General features: G+C 46.3%; 1 protein-coding gene across 1 annotated transcript in view; it reads left to right on the forward strand.

Annotated features, from left to right (window-relative positions):
* Positions 1-18,516, forward strand: part of NR2C1 (nuclear receptor subfamily 2 group C member 1) — a 97,908-nt gene extending 79,392 nt beyond the window's left edge. The window contains exons 12-15 of the mRNA XM_082252685.1: positions 1,870-2,009; positions 2,709-2,846; positions 15,761-15,866; positions 16,966-18,516. Of these exons, the coding sequence (XP_082108811.1) occupies positions 1,870-2,009; positions 2,709-2,846; positions 15,761-15,866; positions 16,966-17,140 (559 nt within the window). The 3' untranslated portion in view covers positions 17,141-18,516. The remainder of the gene's footprint in view (positions 1-1,869; positions 2,010-2,708; positions 2,847-15,760; positions 15,867-16,965) is intronic.
* Positions 18,517-19,410: the final 894 nt, after the last annotated feature.

Genomic DNA, 19,410 nt, shown 5'->3' on the forward strand with positions numbered 1-19,410 from the left:
ACCTTGAACCTGGTTCTGTCCGTGTTACAATGTTCCCCGTTTGAAAACATCAGGGAAATTTCGTTACCTCTGCTGTCTAAGAAGGTTGCCTTTCTGGTGGCGATCACTTCTGCTCGCAGAGTGTCGGAGTTGGCGGCGTTGTCTTGCCGCTCCACTTACCTGGTGGTTCATAGGGATAAGGGGGTCTTGCGACTTAACCCGTCCTTTCTTCCAAAGGTAGTTTTGGATTTTCACCTCAATGAGGACATTGTCTTACCTTCGCTTTGTGCGAATCCTAAGCATCCTAAGGAGATTGCCTTACATTCCTTGGATGTTGTCAGGGCGATCACGGTTTACCTGTCGTCGACTGAATCCTTTCGAAAATCGGATTCTCTCTTTGTCCTTCCTGAGGGAACTCGGAAGGGTATGGCTGCGTCTGCGGCGACCATTGCAAAATGGATCAGACAGACAATTGTTCAAGCCTATTCGTTGAGGGAATGGGTACCACCCTTCCCTGTCAAAGGCGCACTCTACCAGGTCAGTGAGTGCATCCTGGGCTTTCCGGCATCAGGCTTCGGTAGCCCAGGTGTGCAAGGCTGCGACTTGGTCGTCAGTGCACACCTTTTCCAAATTCTACAAAGTTGATGTTCTGGCATCAGCTGATGCCTCCTTTGGCCGCAAAAATCTCTGTGCGGCAGTACCGTAGGGGACCCAGGTTTTGTGTGGGTCCCTGGCTGTTGGGGTTGTTTACCCCCTTGGTTTTTTGCTTTCCTGGGTTGTTGCTCCTGTTGGGCTTTTTTGTTGCCCAGAAGGTTCCCTTGCTGTTCACGTAAGGTTCCTTTCTCTGATGTGGGTACTGCGTTGCCTTTTCTGACGGTTGCGTTTCCCACCCTTCATGTCTACACTGCTTTGGGACATCCCCATTGGTGAAGACTGTATGAGTGGGCAGTGACTGTCGGAGGACGTAAGAGAACGGAATTTTTGTAAAATCTTACCGTAAAATTTCTTTCTCTGAGTCCTCCAAAAGTCGCCGCCCCCGCCCCTCTTTTGGGGTTCTTATACATTTAACTGCTTGCTACCAAACTGAGTTGGGATGGCTATTGCAGGGGGGGTATTGGACCAGTGGGACAGCCCCCATGGGTGTGTCTATGTAAATGCTTTTGTTTTAACAAGTCTTATGCCTAGCTACTCCTAAGGAGAGGAAGTCAATACCCCATTGGTGAAGACTGTATGAGTGGGCTGCGACTGTCGGAGGACTCAGAGAAAGGAATTTTACGGTAAGATTTTACAAAAATTCAGTTTTTCATAGCTTAATAGTTCACAAATGTCAATGAGGTAGGAGGAGAGTCACTGATCTTTTACCGTTTTTGAACAGACAAACCATGCCTCAAGGCAGGCAGCTACTGTTCTTTTTGGGAATCCTTTGACTTGTAGTGAATGTTTTATATGTCAAAGATTCTATACAAATTGTATAGTAAAAACCCTAAAAAAAGGATTGTGTGCAATTGAAAATATAAATCAATACTTTAAAATCATAAAACCTTTTAAAAATATAATGAACCTGAACCATTATTGTTTACTGTTTTATGTTGCCCTGCAGAAACCATTTAGATTTAAATCTGGTTTCTTCAGTTGCCTTTACCAAGTGCAGGTTAAAATCGAATAGGTAGTTTTGGGGCAACACAGAACAGTCCCTTCTATAAGCAGTGATAAAGGAGACTGCATACTGTGTAACAAATAAAGCTTGCTAGTTACAGAAGAAGTAAAAAAAAAAAAACTTTAGTTAATTGTTGACTGAAAATTGCAAATAAAGCTAGTATCTTCTGTGCCTTCTGGTATTAGTGAGTTAGCCACTTCTAATATAAGTGTGATGTTTGTGTCTCTCATCAGGCAGGAGGTTAGTACCGCTTTGGTGAAAGCTTGCTGGAGCGAACTGTTTTCACTTGGCCTTGCTCAGTGCTCCCAAGTAATGAATGTGGCAACCATACTAACGGCATTTGTCAATCATCTGCACGGCAGCTTACAGCATGGTAAGATCCCTGAGATGTAAAAATAAACTTCAATTATTCATAATTGTTGCTACATCTGTTTGCCAATATATGCATGATATTTTCAGGATCCCAAAATGGTGCTTTATAATTTTTTTTTTTTTAACTTAAATATTCCCCCCTCCCCAAGCTACTCCTTGTTTAATGGTGGGCCTTTTCTTGGGTGAGTGACTGTTTTTTTATTTTCAGCCTCACTATAAGCTTGCTGCATGTACAATGCACTAAAGATTCTCAGGCAAGGTGATCTAAATATAGGGGTCTCCTTGATTAAGGTGAATCGCTTCTGTGAGGCTGCTCACATGTACCAAGGCATCCTTTGGGAATTCAAGTATGCAAGAATTGTAAGGGCACCACACCAGTGGGAACCAAAATGGTCTTTATTGAATAATTAGTTTAAGAGAGCCAGCATGTTTTATCAGGCCCCTTCATCAGGGCTATGACACAAGAGTATAAAAATGTATACATTCATAAGAGAAAATATTTTAAAAAATATGCTATACAAATCTAGTGGTAAATTCATATTGTAAATCTATTTCAAAGGAAAAGACAAAATATATTTAAAAAAAATTGCATTCATACACCTCAGGCTATGGTTGTAGATAAAATATATGGCAAGTAATGTTAAATATGGGTTAGTGGCAAATGATTGGATTAAAACTACCCTTCTGTATCTTGTGGTAGATAAGCTGTCTGGAGACAAGTTGAAGCTGGTAATGGACCACATATTTAAACTTCAGGAGTTCTGCAATAGCATGGTCAAGCTAAATTTGGATGGTTATGAATATGCCTACATGAAAGCCATTGTCCTCTTTAGTCCTGGTAAGTAATTTACTGTTTTTTTTTTTCTTAAGTAAATGTTTATCTCTTAGGCCCCGCCCCGTTCACACTGGGGCGATCCGACTTGGAGGGGCGACCTCCGAGGTCGCAGTGCGAGCAGAGCGGCGCGACCTCGGAGCGGCCAGCCACGGACTTCATAACATTGAAGTCTATGACGGTTGCTCCGGGTCGCCCCAAAGAAGCTCCGGACCCTTTTTCTAAGTCGGAGCGACTTGTGTCGCACCTATTAGAACGGGTCCGCAGCTTCCCTATGGAAGGCGACCTACGGCGACCTGTCTCCTTAGTGTGAACGGGGGCTTTCACTGCCAGAGTTGTTTTTGCATTGTTTGCACGCATTAAAAAAATATTTTTAAAAGATGAGATTGTGCTGTGTAAATAGATACCCAGCATGTTGAGGCTTAAAATTGCATGAGCCTCTAAAATTGCTACAAACTTCAAGACCCTACATTTTCCAAAGGCGATGCTTTAAAAACCTCTGCAGGGCCAGTTTACTGTTCATTAGACTTTAGGGGGGTTGGACTTTGGCCATGGGGAGTAGAAAAGGTCACGACATTCATGGTCGAAAAAAATAATGCCCTATCCTTTGTTTCAGTGCCATTATTGGTTTCAGTTGGGGGAATAGTGCCCCATTGTTGGCGTCTCTGGGCCCAAATGTTTGTGTCATTGGAAGAAATTGTGCCTCATCATTGGTGTCATTGGGCCCCATTGTTGGTCTCATTGGGAGAAATCGTGCCCCATCATTCGGTCTCATTAGGCTTAATTGTTGGTGTCATTTGGAGAAATTGTGCCCCATCATTGGTATTAGTGGGAGGAATTGTGCCTCATCATTGGTTTCATGGGGCCCAATTGTTTGTGTCATTGGGAGAAATTGTGCCCTATCATTGGTGTCATTGGGCCCAATTGTTTTTGTCATTCTGAGAAATTAGGCCCCATCATTGGTGTCATTGGGACCCATTGTTGATCTTATTGAGAGGAATAGTGCCTCATCATTGGGGTCCCCTGGTTGGTCTAATTAGGAGGAATAGTGCCCCATCTTTGGTATTAGTGAGAGGAATTCTGCCCCTTCATTGGTGTCAGGGGGGGGGGGGGAACTATGGCCCCAAGGGCTGGCTAAAAGCAAGAAAAGGGCATCACCTGGCCCCCGCTTGCAGTTTGGAGACCACTTGTTTAGAGTTAACCATTATTAATGGATCTAGATTTTTTCCTGTCACTCTGATGTGCATGGCAGTATGTAATATGTGTACAACAATAGTTTTTGTACATAGGGTCCCCCCATCGTGTGTTTACATGGAGGTGGGCTCAAAATATTTCTGTGACCAAAAGTCCTCTATATGTTAATGTTTTGCTGTGGCAGGTTTTCATTGAGATGTCAGTGGTCTTTTAGACACTTGACTTCTCACCTGCCCTTCATTGAAGTGCATTACAGCCAAACCGAGGAGGGACACATCACTTCTGGGTTCTTATAAGGTAGGAGAAATCCGTGATTGGGCGTTTGCTGGTCTCCCACCCCTCTACCTGGCAGCAGATGTATATGGTTATGTGGAAACGATCAGGCAGCTGTACAGCCACAACAGCTTTTCAGATTTGCACACGTGTAAAACCCCCCACTGCATACGTTGGCAACTAAAGGGTTAAAGCCCATCTCTGGCTTCCTCCTTCCACCCCATTTGCTGCACCCCTCTCCTTGCGGCACCCTATGTATGCCTATTAAAAAGAAAAATATGAATAAATCCTATTTTTCTATCGTTCATTGACGGACGCAGTCTCTGATCTCCTACTCCTGTAGGGAGCAGCATAACCCTACTGATAGGGACACTAGGCAGAAAAAAGTTCTGGCTCCGCCTATGGGCAGTTCCAGGGGGTATACCCTCTCTCTTCCTGCTATAGGATGTCAGCTTTAATCTGCCTAGTCAGGAGTAAGGACCTAGTTCCTCTGGAGTTTTTCCTGCAAGATCTACAAGCAACTATGCTGGATCTGGGCGACGGGCTGGATGTATAGATCCAATGGTCACCCCAGCCAGCCGACGAGCGCGTGCAGACCTTAGCTCTGCGCTGGGTCAGCCGCGACATAGTCCCACTGGACGGGAACTAGCCCCGCAAGTTAAACGTCTCGCCAGGTCGCATACGACCAAGTCTAGGCCCAAGTCGCAGCGTTCCTATTTGGCCGACAGACCCCCCCCCGCCCACTTCGGCCGAGATGGTGCCTGCCTGTTCCAGTATGGTGAGTAAATGTCCCTCCCCTCTTCCCCTGGCGGATTTTGGGGTGGACGCGGACCCCTTCCTGGGACAGTCGGACCCTCACAATCCGGGGTTCCCCTCTGTCCTGTCACGCACACCGCAGGGGTCCGCTACTTCTCGCTCTGTCTCCTCTGATAGTGAGGATAACATTTCTACCTCCACTGCCGCGCAAGACAAGGCGCTGGTGGACGCACCTGTCCGCGAGACCCTAAAAATGGAGGACGCGACTGAGGCGAAGGTTACGTTTGGCACTGGATGGCACAAGTCGTCCAGAGCGGCAAAGGTTTTTCCCTTTCCCGGGTACTTTGACGCCATGCTCAAAAAAGAATGGGACCACCCAAAGCGTTTGCTAGACGCTACCCTTTTAAGGAGTCTCCTGTAAAGAAGTGGACTGTGCCACCTATGGTCGACCCTCCGGTCTCAAGACTGAATAAAGCTACCATGATCCCAGTGGAGGATTCCCTGTCCTTTAAGGATGCGGTGGATAGGAAGGCGGAGTCTGTGGCCCACAGTATATGCACTTCCTGGCGGGGTTTCCACTAAGACCGGTGTTTACGGTTGCCCTTTTCTCGCAAACATTGATAAAATAAATTGGCGTTAATCGCCAATACTACCTGCGCAAATGATAAAAAATGTGAATAATAATCAAATATCTGTGTTAAACAAATCCATGGAGTGCAATATAAAGGTGCATGTGTGGCACAAATTTATATGTTGGTATAAACCAAAGAAAGGGGGCTGCAACAAAATAATATAAATCCGTAAAATAAATCCGTAAAATCTTAAATACAAAGTGCATCAACAAATATAAAGTGCATTAACAATTAATAAATGAGTGAATCATAAATAAAGTCCCATACACCAACAGGAAAATAAAATGGTGCAGTCTCTAAAGGATGATTCTTCCACATGAAAAAATCTTCACTCCCTTCACCACATGGACACCCATTTTGTGGGAATGCTTACCTGAAGGCACCGACCCCTTGGTTATAGGGGGTCAATGCAAGCAGAATTGTAACACAATAATCAGAATCCAGAGTGTCTGAGCCCTCCTGAAGGAACCAGGGGCCCGGAGATGACACAAGCAAGTGCCGCTTCCGTGTCGCTCTATGCGTGTCATCTGATCCCGGAATTGACGTAACTGCGTGATTGCGCTCCAAAAGTCCCAACCGGTTTCGTCAGCACGCAGGCCGTCGTTGTCAAGGGTCATATGGTCGCAATCACTCTATTGGCAGTGTATATATGTGTTCCAACCCCCTCCTTCAGCCAATCAGCCCAAGGCCAGGTCTATAGCATACGCCCACCGGAAGCAAGGCATCAATAAACAAGCAACCCGATCACACTCTCCCGGAAGAAGGGCAGTCAAACTATTAACTCTTCATTTCCGGAAAAAGGGCAAACATAACCAATGATCACAATATACAAAAAATATATAAGAAAAAGTATCTTAATTTGACCATCGGCTAATTATAGACTTATTCATTTATATAAAGAGACTACTGGCAAAAATATATGGGCGATTGGTAGCAAAGGGAATTCCACAACCAAAACAATAAAATACACAAATGTCTAAAACAATATTTAATATAACCTATTGGCCCAAATATCATGGCACTTGATCAGCAAACATTGACTGAATGGGCTAAGCCTCTACGCCGTGACCTGGAGGGGAAACATCTCCCTCCTGCCTTTTGAGGAGCTGTTGGACCAACTGGTGCAGGGGCTACAATCTCTTTGCGATGCCGCGCTGGATACTGCTCCCATGCTGGGCCGACTGTTGGTTTTGGCAGTGGTCCTCCAGCATATACTTTGGTTGAAGTACTGGTCTGCGGATCAAACTTTAAAGAAGGCTTTGACTGATCTACCTTTTCAAGGAGATCGCCTGTTTGGGGCTACCCTGGATGACATTATTAAAGATCTCACAGGGGGTAAGAGTACCTCGCTCCCGTAGGCTAACAAGGGTAAGGACCCTCATCGCAGAAGGGGCCCCTTCTTTTCAGCACACAAGAAGTTTTTTCGTCCCTTAGGGTCAGTCGATAAGGCAAAGCTCTTCAAGACTCCCTCGGGTGGTTCTAAGCGACCCTGGTCTGACGAACAGAAATCTAGTTTCTTCAGACCTGAGGACAAAGCCACTTCGGCCTGAAAATGTGCCCTCGCCCGTATCTGGGGTGGGGGGACGTCTTTGCCGGTTCCCAGACCTGTGGCTATCCCGGATACCAGACAAATGGATTCAAGAGGTCATACGGTCTTGTTACAAGATGGAGTTTCTATCTGTCCCACCAGTAAGGTTTTTCCCTTCCAATGTGCAACTGTCCCCGGATCGCTTGCTGGCGCTCTCTGGGGCAGTACAGGACCTGGTACAACAGGGAGTAATAGTTCCGGCTCCGCATGCAGGAGGTTTTCAGGGTTTTTATTCAAATCTGTTCACGGTTCCCAAGAAGGAAGGCAAGGTGAATCCAATCCTGGACCTGAAAGCACTGAATTGCTTTGTGCGAGTTCAAGATGGAATTGGTTCGCACGGTGGTGGCCTCCCTACATCAAGTGGATTTCCTGGCCTCCATAGACATCTAAGATGCCTACCTTCACATCCCAATCTGTGCAGGACACCAACGGTTTCTCCATCTTGCAGTGGGAGAGGATCACTATCTGTTTGTGGCGTTGCCCTTTGGTCTCACCTCTGCTCCTCGGGTCTTCACAAAGGTGTTGGCCTCCGGTCCTGGCGCTGTTACGGCAGCGGGGGATATCGGTCCTTGAGTCTCCCAAGGTGTTGGTGACAAATCTGGAAATCACCACGAGAACTCTGGAGGAGTTCGGGTGGATTCTGAACCTTCAGAAATCGTCCCTGGTCCCTTCCATGAGACTGGACTACCTGGACCTGACTTTGTACTCCTCCTCAGCCAGGGTGTTTCTTCCTCCGGAAAAACTCCAGACTGCGATTCAGTTGTTGCTGTCCAGCAAACGGTCGTCCCTTCAGACCTGTATGAGAGTCCTGGGACTGATGGTGTCATCCTTCGAGGCGGTCCCCTTTGCTCAGTTCCACACGAGGATCCTCCAGAAGGAAATCCTTCTCAAATGGAACAAGAATCCAAATTTCCTGGACAATACGATCCAGCTGAGCCAGGTGACCAGGGAGTGCCTGATCTGGTGGCTTCGGTACCTGATGCTTAAGCAAAGGAAATCCTTCCTCCCTATATATTGGAAAATTGTCACCACGGATGCAAGCCTGTCCGGGTGGGTGTTCTCGGCAGGTTGTCTGCTCAAGGAGTCTGGTCCCTGGAGGAATCCAGGTTACGGATCAATGTTCTGGAGCTAAGAGCAATCCAGCTTTGCCTGGTCCACTAGACAGAGTACCTGCAGGGTTGTCCAGTGCGCATTCAATCAGGGGAGGCACCAAAAGTGTCCCTGCGCCCTTGGAAGTGGCAGGCATCCTTCGATGGGCGGAACGCTTTGTTCCAGCTCTCTCCTCGCTGTTCACATTCCAGGAGTGGAAAATTGGCAGGCGGATTACCTCAGTCGACAGGCTTTGGATGCAGGGGAATGGTCCCTCCATCCCGAGGTGTTCCAGCAGTTGTACCTTCGTTAGGGCACTCCATATGTAGATCTGTTTGCGTCTCGGATCAATAGGAAAGTGCACAGGTTTGTGGGCCCGTTCCCTGGACCCTCTGGCGGATGCCGAAGAAGCACTGGTGGCCCTGCGGGGTCAGTATCAGCTGATGTATGCCTTTCCTCCTCTCAAGTTACTGCCAAGACTTCTTCGCAGGATCAAGGCAGAAGGGATTCTGGTCCTTCTTGTGGCTCCGGACTATCCTCGCCGAGCTTGGTACGCTGACCTGGGCAGGCTGGTTGCAGACATTCCTTGGAGACTCCCTCTCAGGGAGGATTTGCTGTCTCAGGGGCCAATCTTCCATCTTGCTTTACAGTCCCTGGCTTTGACGGTTTGGCTGTTGAAAGCCAGGTGCTGAAGGCCGGGATTGTCTGCTCCAGTGATTCCCGTTCTGCTTAGAGCGAGGAAGGCGACTTCTAGGAAGATCTATCATCATACGTGGAAGTCGTACATTGCGTGGTGTTAGTCTCTTGGGGCTCCCCCACTCGCTCCTACTCGGTGGCTCGGATCTTGGCTTTCCTTCAATGGGGTGTTGATCAAAAGTTGGCCTTGAGTGCTATCAAGGGTCAGGTCTTGGCCTTGCTGATTTTTTTCCAAAGGCCATTGGCCACCTATTCCCTGGTGCGTACTTTCAGCCAGGGGGTGCGACACTGGGTAACTCCGGTGCGACCTCTGTTGCCACCTAGGGACCTTAATTTGGTGCTGTCAGTTCTCCAGAATCCTCTCTTCCAAAATATTCAGGAGATTCCCCTGCTTACCTTATTCCAGAAGGTGGCCTTCTTTGTAGCTGTTACTTCTGCGCACTGGGTATCGGAACTGGCGGAGTTGTCCTGTCGTTCTCCCTATCTGGTGGTTCATAGAGATAAAGTGGTACTTTGTCCGGATCCGTCCTTCCTTCCAAAGGTGGTTTCCAGTTTTCACTTAAATGAGGACATTGTGTTACCCGCTTTGTGTTTTAAGCCAAAACATCTTAAGGAATTTGCACTGCATACTCTGGATGTGGTTTGGGCAATCAGGGTGTACTTGGCGTCTACTGAGTTTTTTCGGAAGTCTGATTCGCTCTTTGTACTGATGGCTGGTCCAAAGAAAGGGCTGCCTGCGTCTGCTGTGACTATTTCCAGATGGATCAGACAGACAGTGGTGCAGGCTTCTGCGATTTAAGGGTCAGGTTTCTCATTTCACTGTTAAGGTGCATTCTACTCGGGCGCTTAGTGCTTCCTGGGCTTTTTGCCATCAGGCATCTGTGCTTCAGGTTTGCGAGGCGGCTACCTGGTCGTCTCTTCAAACCTTCACAAAATTTTATAAGGTGGATGTGCTGGCATCTGCAGATGCCCCTTTTGGCCGCAAAGTTTTGCAGGCTGCTGTGTAAGGGGGCTTTTTAGCCTTCCTTAAGGATGTTTAATGTTCTTTTCAGGTGGGTCTCATCTTGTTGTTCTGATGAGTCCTATGTTGCCTATAATTGGCCTTGGGGACTTATTTTTCTGCGGTTCACACTCCTCATTTTATGTAACTGCTTTGGGATCTTCCTACTAATATCGAGATCAGAGACTGCGTCCGTCAACGAACGATAGAGAAAATTGGATTTTTGTCTTACCGTAAAATTTTTTTCTCTGAAATTCATTGACGGACGCAGTACCCGCCCCTCTATTTTGAGTTGGGTTGGTATTCTTTTCTCTTACACTGCTTTGATACAAAACTGCCTAGTGTCCTACTCCTGTAGGGGGCAGCATAACCTTACTGATATGGAGATCAGAGACTGCGTCCATCAATGAACTTCAGAGAAAAGGATTTTATGGTAAGACAAAAATCCAATTTTTTTTTCTCTTTCGTTTATTGACTGACACCGCTCCTGATCTTTATAACCATTGGGTTATACTGCCCCCTACAGGAGTAGGACACTAGGTAGAAAAACAGTCCAGCTACGCCTATTGGCAGTCCCAGGGGGTATACTCTCTCTCCCTGCCTAGTCAGGAGTAAGGACCTAGTTCCTTGCTGGGATCTCTGGTCCTGGCAATTTTTTTCTTTTTTTATATAAAATTTTTTTCTCCTGAATTTTTCCTGTGAGCTCTACAATCAACTGCTGGCCTGGGTGACGGGCTGGATAATCTAGATCCAGTGGTCACCCCAGCGGCCATGACAGCGGAGCCCTGTGGGCGGTGATTTTGGCGGTGGAAGTCCCTCCTTATCCCCTGGGGCTGACTCCTGGATCTTTTTACTTCCTGATTGCCGTGCGTGCAGTGCAGATTATCCTGGTGGCTGCAGGTGCCTTTTCTGCTGGGTGGTGAGTCTGGTGGGGTTCTCTCCCTCTCTGCTGAAGATCGCTTGGTGCTTTGTGCCTGGCAACCAGGTGGTGCTGCCAGTGCGGTGGGGGTTGTCCCTTGCAGTGTTTTACACCTTTTTGTGGGGTCCCCCTGGTGACTCAACTCATGGAGTCTTTGGAGCACATCTCCCCACTTGATCCCCTCTCTGAGGCTGCGGGGCCCTCTGGGTCCCAACCATCCATCGATGCTCTGGCGGAGGTCCTGGGGTCCTTTTTTGTGTCCTAGATTGAGAGGTGGCTTTTGGGCGACGGGCTGGCATAAAGCGCAGCCGCCCCCCCCCCCCCGCCTTCCTCTGACTCGTCTGTCTCATCAGATCCTAAATCTGATTCGGCCGCCCAGGATGTGGGTCACCCTGCTTGGTCTGCAACCACGTGCAAGGGATCCTCTGATAGTGAGGATGATTCCTCAGCTTCTCCAACCACGCACAAAAAGACGCTGGTGGACACGCTGATTGTATCTGTTTGTGAGACCTTAAAGACACAGCTGCGACGAAGGTGCAGGTTCCCTTTGGCGCTCACAAGCCATCCAGAGTGGCAAAGGTGTTTCCTTTCCCTGCCTATTTTGACAGAATTGTCGCTAAAGAGTGGGGACTACCAAAGCATCCCCTTGGGGTCCCTAAGCGATTTTCTAGAGGTTACCCCTCTAAAGGAGTCCCTTATTAAGAAGTGGACTGTTCCACCGGTGGTGGACCCTCCGGTTTCCAGATTGAACAAGGCAGCCATGATTCGGTTTAAAGAGTCCCTGGCCTTTAAGGATCCAGCTGACAGGAAGGCAGAGGCTGTGGCCCTCAATATGTACCCTCTGACTGGTTCCACATTTAGGCCGGTATTCACCATGGCCCTGGTGTCGCAAACTCTGAGTGGGCTATGCTTTTACACCATGACCTGGAGGGAGAACAGCTCCCCCCTGCCTTTGCTAAGCTGGCGGACCAGCTGGTCCAGGGGCTGCAGTTTATCTGTGATGCCTCTTTGGATGCGGCTGCCCTAGTTGCTCAGCTCTCCGTTTCGGCAGTGGTCCTTCGGCCTGTCTTTTGGCTCAAATGCTGGTCTGCGGACTAAAAAAGCCTTCACTGATCTACCCTTTCAAGGAGATCGTCTGTTTGGAGCTACCTTGGATGACATCATTAAAGGTCTCACAGGGGGTAAGTACCTTTCTGTCATAGGTTATTAAGAGCAAGGAACGTCGTCGTAGACGTGGGCTCTCCTTCTCGGCTCACAGGAAGCTTTTTCGTCCCTTAGGGTCGACTGACAAGGGCTCGAAGCCTTTCAGGGCCAACTCTGGAGGATCCAAACGAACCTGGCCTAGCAAGCCGAGAGCGGGATTCTCCAGACACACAGACAAGGCTCCTTCAGCATGAAGGTGCGCCCCCACCTGTATCCAGGGTGGGGGCACGTCTTCGCTGGTTTCCAGACCCGTGGATTTCCCTGTTACAAGACGAGTGGGTCCACAAAGTTATTCGGCCGGACTACAAGATCGAGTTTCGCTCTTGTCCCCCGGCAAGGTTCTTCCCTTCCAACTTGCAACTGTCCCCGGACCGTTTACAGGGTCTTTTACTTCAAGGAGTGATTGTCCCGATTCCGACTTTGGAACATTTTCAGGGTTTTTACTCAATCCTGTTTGCAGTTCCCAGGAAGGAAGGCAGGTGCGGCCAATCCTGAACCTCAAGGCGCTGAACTGCTTTGTGCGGGTGCAGAAGTTCAGAATGGAGTCCATTCGCATGTTGGTGGCATCCCTGCGTCAGGGGGATTTTCTTGCCTCTATCGACATCAAGGATGTCTACCTTCACATTCCAATATGTGTCGGTTACCAGCCCTTCCTCCGCTTTGCCATTGGACAGAGGAGCATTATCAGTTTGTGGCGTTACCCATTGGTCTCACCTCTGCTCCTGGGGTCTTCACAAAAGTGTTAGCACCGGTGCTAGCTTTATTACGCCAGTGGGGGAATCGCGGTACTGGTCTACTTGGATGACCTCCTTCTGCAAGCGGAGTCTCCTACTGCTCTGGTGGAAAACCTGGAGATCACATACAAACTTTGCGGGAGTTCGGCTCGATTCTGAATTTTCAGAAGTCTTCTCTGGTTCCCTCCACAAAGCTGGACTATCTGGGTCTGACTCTGGACTCGGCCTTAGCCAGAGTGCTCCTTCCTCTGGACATACTCCAGAAATTGCAGGCTGCATTTCATCTCCTGCTGTCCAGCAGATGTTCATCCCTCTGGACTTGCATGCGAGTGCTGCGCCTGATGGTGTCGACCTTCGAGGCCGTTCCGTTTTGCATAGTTCCATACGAGATCCCTGCAAAGGGAGATTCTGGCCAAATGGTACAAGACTCCACAGTCTCTGGACAATCAGATCCGGCAGAGTCAGGGAATGAATGAGTCCCTAATATGCTGGCTTCGTTCTCTGGCGCTTTGTCTGGGCAAATCCTTCCTCCCCTTTATTGGACAGTGGTCACCATGGATGCCAGCCTGTCTGGCTGGGGGGGGCATCCTCAGCAAATATTTTGCTCAGGGGATCTGGACACTGGAAGAGTGAGTCCGGGCTACCAATCAATGTCTTGGAACTCCAAGCGATCAGACTGTGTCTGGACCATTGGATGGAACGCCTTCAGGGATGCCCAGTGCACATTCAATCAGACAATGTCACGGCTTTGGCTTATGTCAATCACCAGGGGGGAACAAGAAGTGTCCTGGCGGCTCTGGAGGTAGCCGGCATTTTAAAGTGGGCAGAACGATTCATTCCAGCCCTCTCCGCCGTACACATTCTCGGGGTGGAAAACTGGCAGGCGGATTATCTCAGTGGGCAGGTGTTGGACCAAGGGGAGTGGTCCCTTCATCCAAAGGAGTTTCATCAGTTGTGTCTCCGGTGGGGCAGAAAGGTGCAGAGGTTTGTGGCTCAGGTCACGGGATCCTCTGGCGGACACCACAGACACGCTGGTGGCCCTGTGGGGTCAGTATCGTCTGATTTCTGCCTTCCCTTCTCTCAAGCTTCTGTCAAGACTTCTACGCAAGATCGAGGCATTCCAACACTGTTAAAAGCTAGGAAATCTACTTCTAGGAAGATCTGTCATCGTACGTAGAAGATGTGGTGTGAGTCTTTTGAGGTTCATCCTTCGCTCCTTCTCGGTGGCTCGGAACTTGACCTTCCTTCAACATACGGTTGAACAGAAATTGGCCTTAAGTACCATTAAGGGCCAGGTATTGGCTTTGGAAATCTTCTTCCAATGACCCTTAGCCACACACTCCCTAGTGCATACCTTTCTTCAGGGTGTCCGACATTTGCTTCCTTCAGTGCAGTCTCCGTTGCCTTGGGACCTCAATTTGGTGCTTTCGGTCTTCCAGATTCCCCCTATGAGAATCTTTTCGAGATTCCCTTGCTTGCGCTTTTTTGGTGGCTATCACCTCTGCGCGCAGGGTGTCGGAACTGGCGGCGTTATCCTGTCGTTCATCTTACCTGGTGATTCATAGAGATGAGGTGGTTCTTCGCCCCTGTACGTCGTTCTTACTAAAGGCTGTCTCTGATTTTCATTTGAATAAAGATGTGTTGCCTTTCCTGTGTCCCAGGCCTAAACATCCAATGGAAATTGCCTTGCATGCCTTGGATATTGTCTGTTAGGGTGTACCAAATCGGACTCACTATTTGTGCTCATGATTGGGCCTTAGAAAGGGTTGTCTGCATCCTCTGCGACCATTTCCAGATGGATCAGACAGATGGTTATTCAGGCCTATTCCATCAGGGGTCAGGTTCCTCCTTTCCCTTTCAAAGCGCACTCTACTCGGACTTAGTGCCTCCTGGGCCTTCCGTCATCAGGCGTCAGTGACGCAAGTTTGCAACGTGGCCACCTGGTCGTTGGTGCACACTTTCACAAAGTTCATAAAGTGGATGTGTTGGCATCTGCAGATGCTTCTTTTGTCCGCAAGGTTTTGCAGGCTGCTGTTTAGAGCACTTGATCCTCTTTGAGGGTGTATTGTTTTTTTCAGGTGGGCTCCAGTTGTTTTGGTTGAGCTCTTGTTGCCTGGTTAGCTACTGTTTGGCCTTGGGATTTTTTTTGCTGTTCTCATCCCTCATGTTTGACACTGCTTTGGGACATCCCAATGGTTATGAAGATCAGGAGCTGTCTGTCAATGAACAAAAGAGAAAATGGGATTTTTGACTTACCGTAAAATCCATTTCTCTGATGTTCATTGAGGGACACAGCACCCACCCCTCTGTGGAGTTGTAATTCTTCTGACACTGCTTGGAACAAAACTGAGTACCTATAGTAGAGAGAGGGAGTATATCCCCTGGGGCTGCCCATAGGCGTAGCCAGATTCTTTTTCTGCCTAGTGTCCTACTCCTGTAGGGGGCAGTATAACCCAATGGTTGTGAAGATCAGGAGCTGTGTCCGTCAATGAACATCAGAGAAATGGATTTTACGATAAGTCAAAAATCTCATTTTTTGTTTTTTATTTTCCTTGCACGTGATTGGGTATTCTTTGCAAAGTGACGTTTTACCTCATTTTCTAAGCTCTGGAGCAACTGCACTTTGCACAGTATATTTGCTTTTAGTACCTGGAAGTTTCAGACATAACAAATAATTGCACATAACCTAAAATAAAAATCTTTATAATGTTTGGTCCACTTCAATATTTAGTTCAGTATCAGAAGGTTGTGTAATAGAGCATCGTGGGCAAATATGTTTGGTTTAAAAGGGAATATTTTTAAGCTTCTGTTTTTATTCTTATGTTTTACTGTACAGATCATCCTGGATTGGAAAATGTGTCTCAAATTGAAAAGCTTCAGGAAAAGGCCTACACAGAATTCCAAGACTATGTAACTAGAACATACCCGGATGATACATACAGGTAAAAATGCTTTTTTTATTTTTTTTAAATAAGTAACCTTTTCTCTTACCCCTGTCCCAAAGAATCTTTCAGTCTTATGTCCCAACCACAATTGTGCTTACAGCAGTCTCTATTTTGGTGGAAGTTACCTAATGCCATTGTGTTTTGGCTTATTAAAAGGCAATAAAGCACCTAGAATAAAACCTTGCAAACATAAATGAAACAACAAGACTCTTGCTGAAGCAGTTTGGTAAAAAATGATTAACAAGCAATAAAAGTGCATAATATCAAGTGTGAAGTTCTTGGGGGGGCACTGTTTGAATCAGCATGCCTGCATCCACCCAATACAGAATTAACTTAAGTGATATTGTCCTAGTTCCACTCCCTTTGAATACAGCCCGCACTTTAAATTCATACCTTTATCTTTACTCCCAAGCCCTTCACCGTGCATCCCTGCCCAGCACCACACAGACTTTGCAAGAAAAAATCCCAGCTGGCCTTTTTCTTTTTTTAAGCTTGCTGTGGCTCCCAGCCATCTTGACCATTGGAGACAAACCTTAGAAATAAATGGGGCAGCGTCATGTGTGCACTAGACCCAGAGCCTGTCTGGAATATGCTTCATGCAAAGGCTGGGTGGCTCTGGGCTTGAAGGTAAGCATTTTAGTGTACAGGCACCACTGAGAGAATTATGGGGTAGAATTTTTAAGAGATTATTTAGATGCTGTTTAAAGTGACCTCAATACCCACCAAGCTCATTAACACATCAGTTTTATACTTTATACGCTCAGTGATTCAGTGATGCTTGGTAAGCACTAAAAAGACTTCTAAGCTGCATCTCGTCCCATCTAAGTTCATGTACATTCAGCACTTCCCAACACAGCATGTAAAGGAGATTACCATAGTAAAGTTCTAGATAAAGAAAGTAGTTGCAGTACGTATTGTCATCAAATAAACAAAATGCCAGTGACTGACTCCCCGCAGCCCTTACAGGGAACAAATGTTTTTTTGGTGGACACTTTCTTCCCTGGGAGCAGGGCCACCCTGCTGTTGGTACTTAGAGCAGATACTTTATATCTTTGATTAGACATTTGATCAAGAAATTTTCTTTTTCTAATTTTAGGTTGTCAAGGCTGCTACTCAGGTTGCCAGCTTTAAGATTGATGAGTGCTGCAGTTATGGAAGAACTATTCTTCGCTGGACTTATTGGGAATGTTCAGATTGATAGTATAATTCCTTATATTTTGCGTATGGAAACCACTGACTACAACACCCAGGTTATTGGTCTTTCTGCATAGCATATATTGGAGGCGGAGGAAAAAACATTTTCACCTTAATTCCTAACTCAGAACACTGGGAATGGACAAGACAAGGAAAATGAGCTAGTCTAAGCATTCAGCATATATCTTCATTAACAGTGCCTTTTGGCATGGTGTAAATATTCATTATTATATAGAGACTTGTCTGTATTATCATGGAATGGCCTAGGGCTGTGCATTCAAATGTATTTAAAACTGTGCTTTTATTCAGTCACTTCAGAATAGTATTATCTCATGGCATATTGCTATTGATCTAGATAAACAATCATTTTTTTCTCAGTCCGATGTTGTGTGCCTTGCCTGCATTCTCACTAAGTTAGAGCAAAGGACAGGCAAAACAATTTTATAGTTACATTATGACTTTGTTTGGATATTCTAAGCAAGACACCTTTTAAAGTTAATAGAATTATTGTATGTATTCTTTAAGAATCACGGCACTAACTTAAAAGCAATGAACTAGAATTCAGAGGATATCTCCTCATTCCTGCATGGAATAAAAATGCTTATTTCTTTTTTTTTTTTTCTTCAACCATGTTGTGCTATTACTTATAATGGTTTAAATTGTGTAACATAATATTAGTAAACATTTACTAAGGAAACTGATGAGAGAAATGATCCAGGATACTTTTTTCAAAGCATAACGAGAAATACATTTTGTAAATACGGTCAACCCACAAAGGGTCCAAATACAACTGTTCTTTATTGCAGAGCAGAGAATGCAGATAATAGTTTTCTGTAATAAAACAACTCTGTATATGTACGTTTCCTAGCTGCTAGCACTTTATGCTTTTAGATTTATTAACTGTTTGCTTTGATGTGTTTTCGTTTTTTTTATTCACAATATGCAGCTGTGATAGTGAAATGTTTCTTATATTCTGTATGATCCTTCAAGCAAATCTTAAACCATGATTAAAGTATTCTGTATAGTAGTTATGCTTTTATTATGCTGCAAACTACTATGCCTGGACTTAACAGGGAACAGCCCATTGCTGAGGACTCCATTTCTTCCTGCAGTAGTAATGAATTTGACTTTCAGGCTGTCGGTTAAAATAAACCTGTTGACAATTTTAAACTTGTAAAAGTTCTTGTTGCACAAGCAATCCTATTGCAGGCAAAAACTTGCCAGTGACAAGATCTTTAACTTACCACCAATCTATTTTAATAGTGGCTCCCTCGCTAGCTGGACCAGCGAGATGCCACTGCCTTCCTAAGAAGGAGATTTGGCAGGATTTCGGGCCAGTGAGAGAGCAATTATATACAGGTAAGTGGTATCCTTTTGTGAGTGATTCTGCTGCTGGCAAAACATTGTATGACATCAGCCTAAGAGCAGACAACCCGAGTTACCTATTATGTACATTGTTAGTTTTAAAGCTCATTGGCATGGCTCCTTGAAAACAATTTACTTTTGTCTCTAGAGGTCTGATGTCTCTAACTCTTGTCAATTGCCATTCCCCTGTCCAGCAAGAGTGCCCAAAATTGCCACTGAGGCACGCTTATCTGACTTGAATTGGCAGTTGTTGCAATTTAGGCTTGAAGTTAGGCGGACAGATTCCGTTTAATAGTTTGTTAATATCCCACATATGTCAGGGAGGTTTGAGAACTAGTCATTGTACAAACCACTGCATTAACCGCTTCAGGACCGCCCCATAGCAGATTTACTGCTACAAGGTGGTTCTCCTGTGCAGGATTACGTGTATTAATACGGGATTCTGCACTTGTGCCTGCAGGGGGCGTGCCTAATCACAGCAGAAGACGATCTGCGGGTGGCGGGCAGTGCCCCGCCAATTGTTGGTAAAACACACAGAATGAAGATCTACCTATGTAAACAAGGCAGATCTCTGTTCTGACAGGGCAGAAGGGATGGATTTTGTGATCCTGCAAAGCAGGGAAAAAATCCATCACTTCCCCTAGGAAAAGCACCACACAGCACACACAAAAACACTGACTAGGCACACAGTTATCCCTTTGATCACCCCAGATGTTTAACCCCTTCCCTACCAGTGCATATTTTTAGCACTAATCATATTGATTCCCGCAAAGTGTCAGTGTCCGATTGTCCGCCGCAATATCGCAGTCTCACTATAATTTGCCGCTGCAGTATCGCAGTCCTGCTATAGTTTCTGATCGCTGCCATTACTAGTATGAAAAAAATTAATACAAATTCCATAAATATATACCATAGTTTGTAGACGCTATAAGGTTTGCATAAACCAATTAGTATATGCTTATTGGGATTTCTTTTTAACAAA

Source organism: Pelophylax lessonae, assembly GCF_965119305.1.
Source record: "Pelophylax lessonae genome assembly, chromosome: 4".
Classification (NCBI taxonomy): domain Eukaryota; kingdom Metazoa; phylum Chordata; class Amphibia; order Anura; family Ranidae; genus Pelophylax; species Pelophylax lessonae.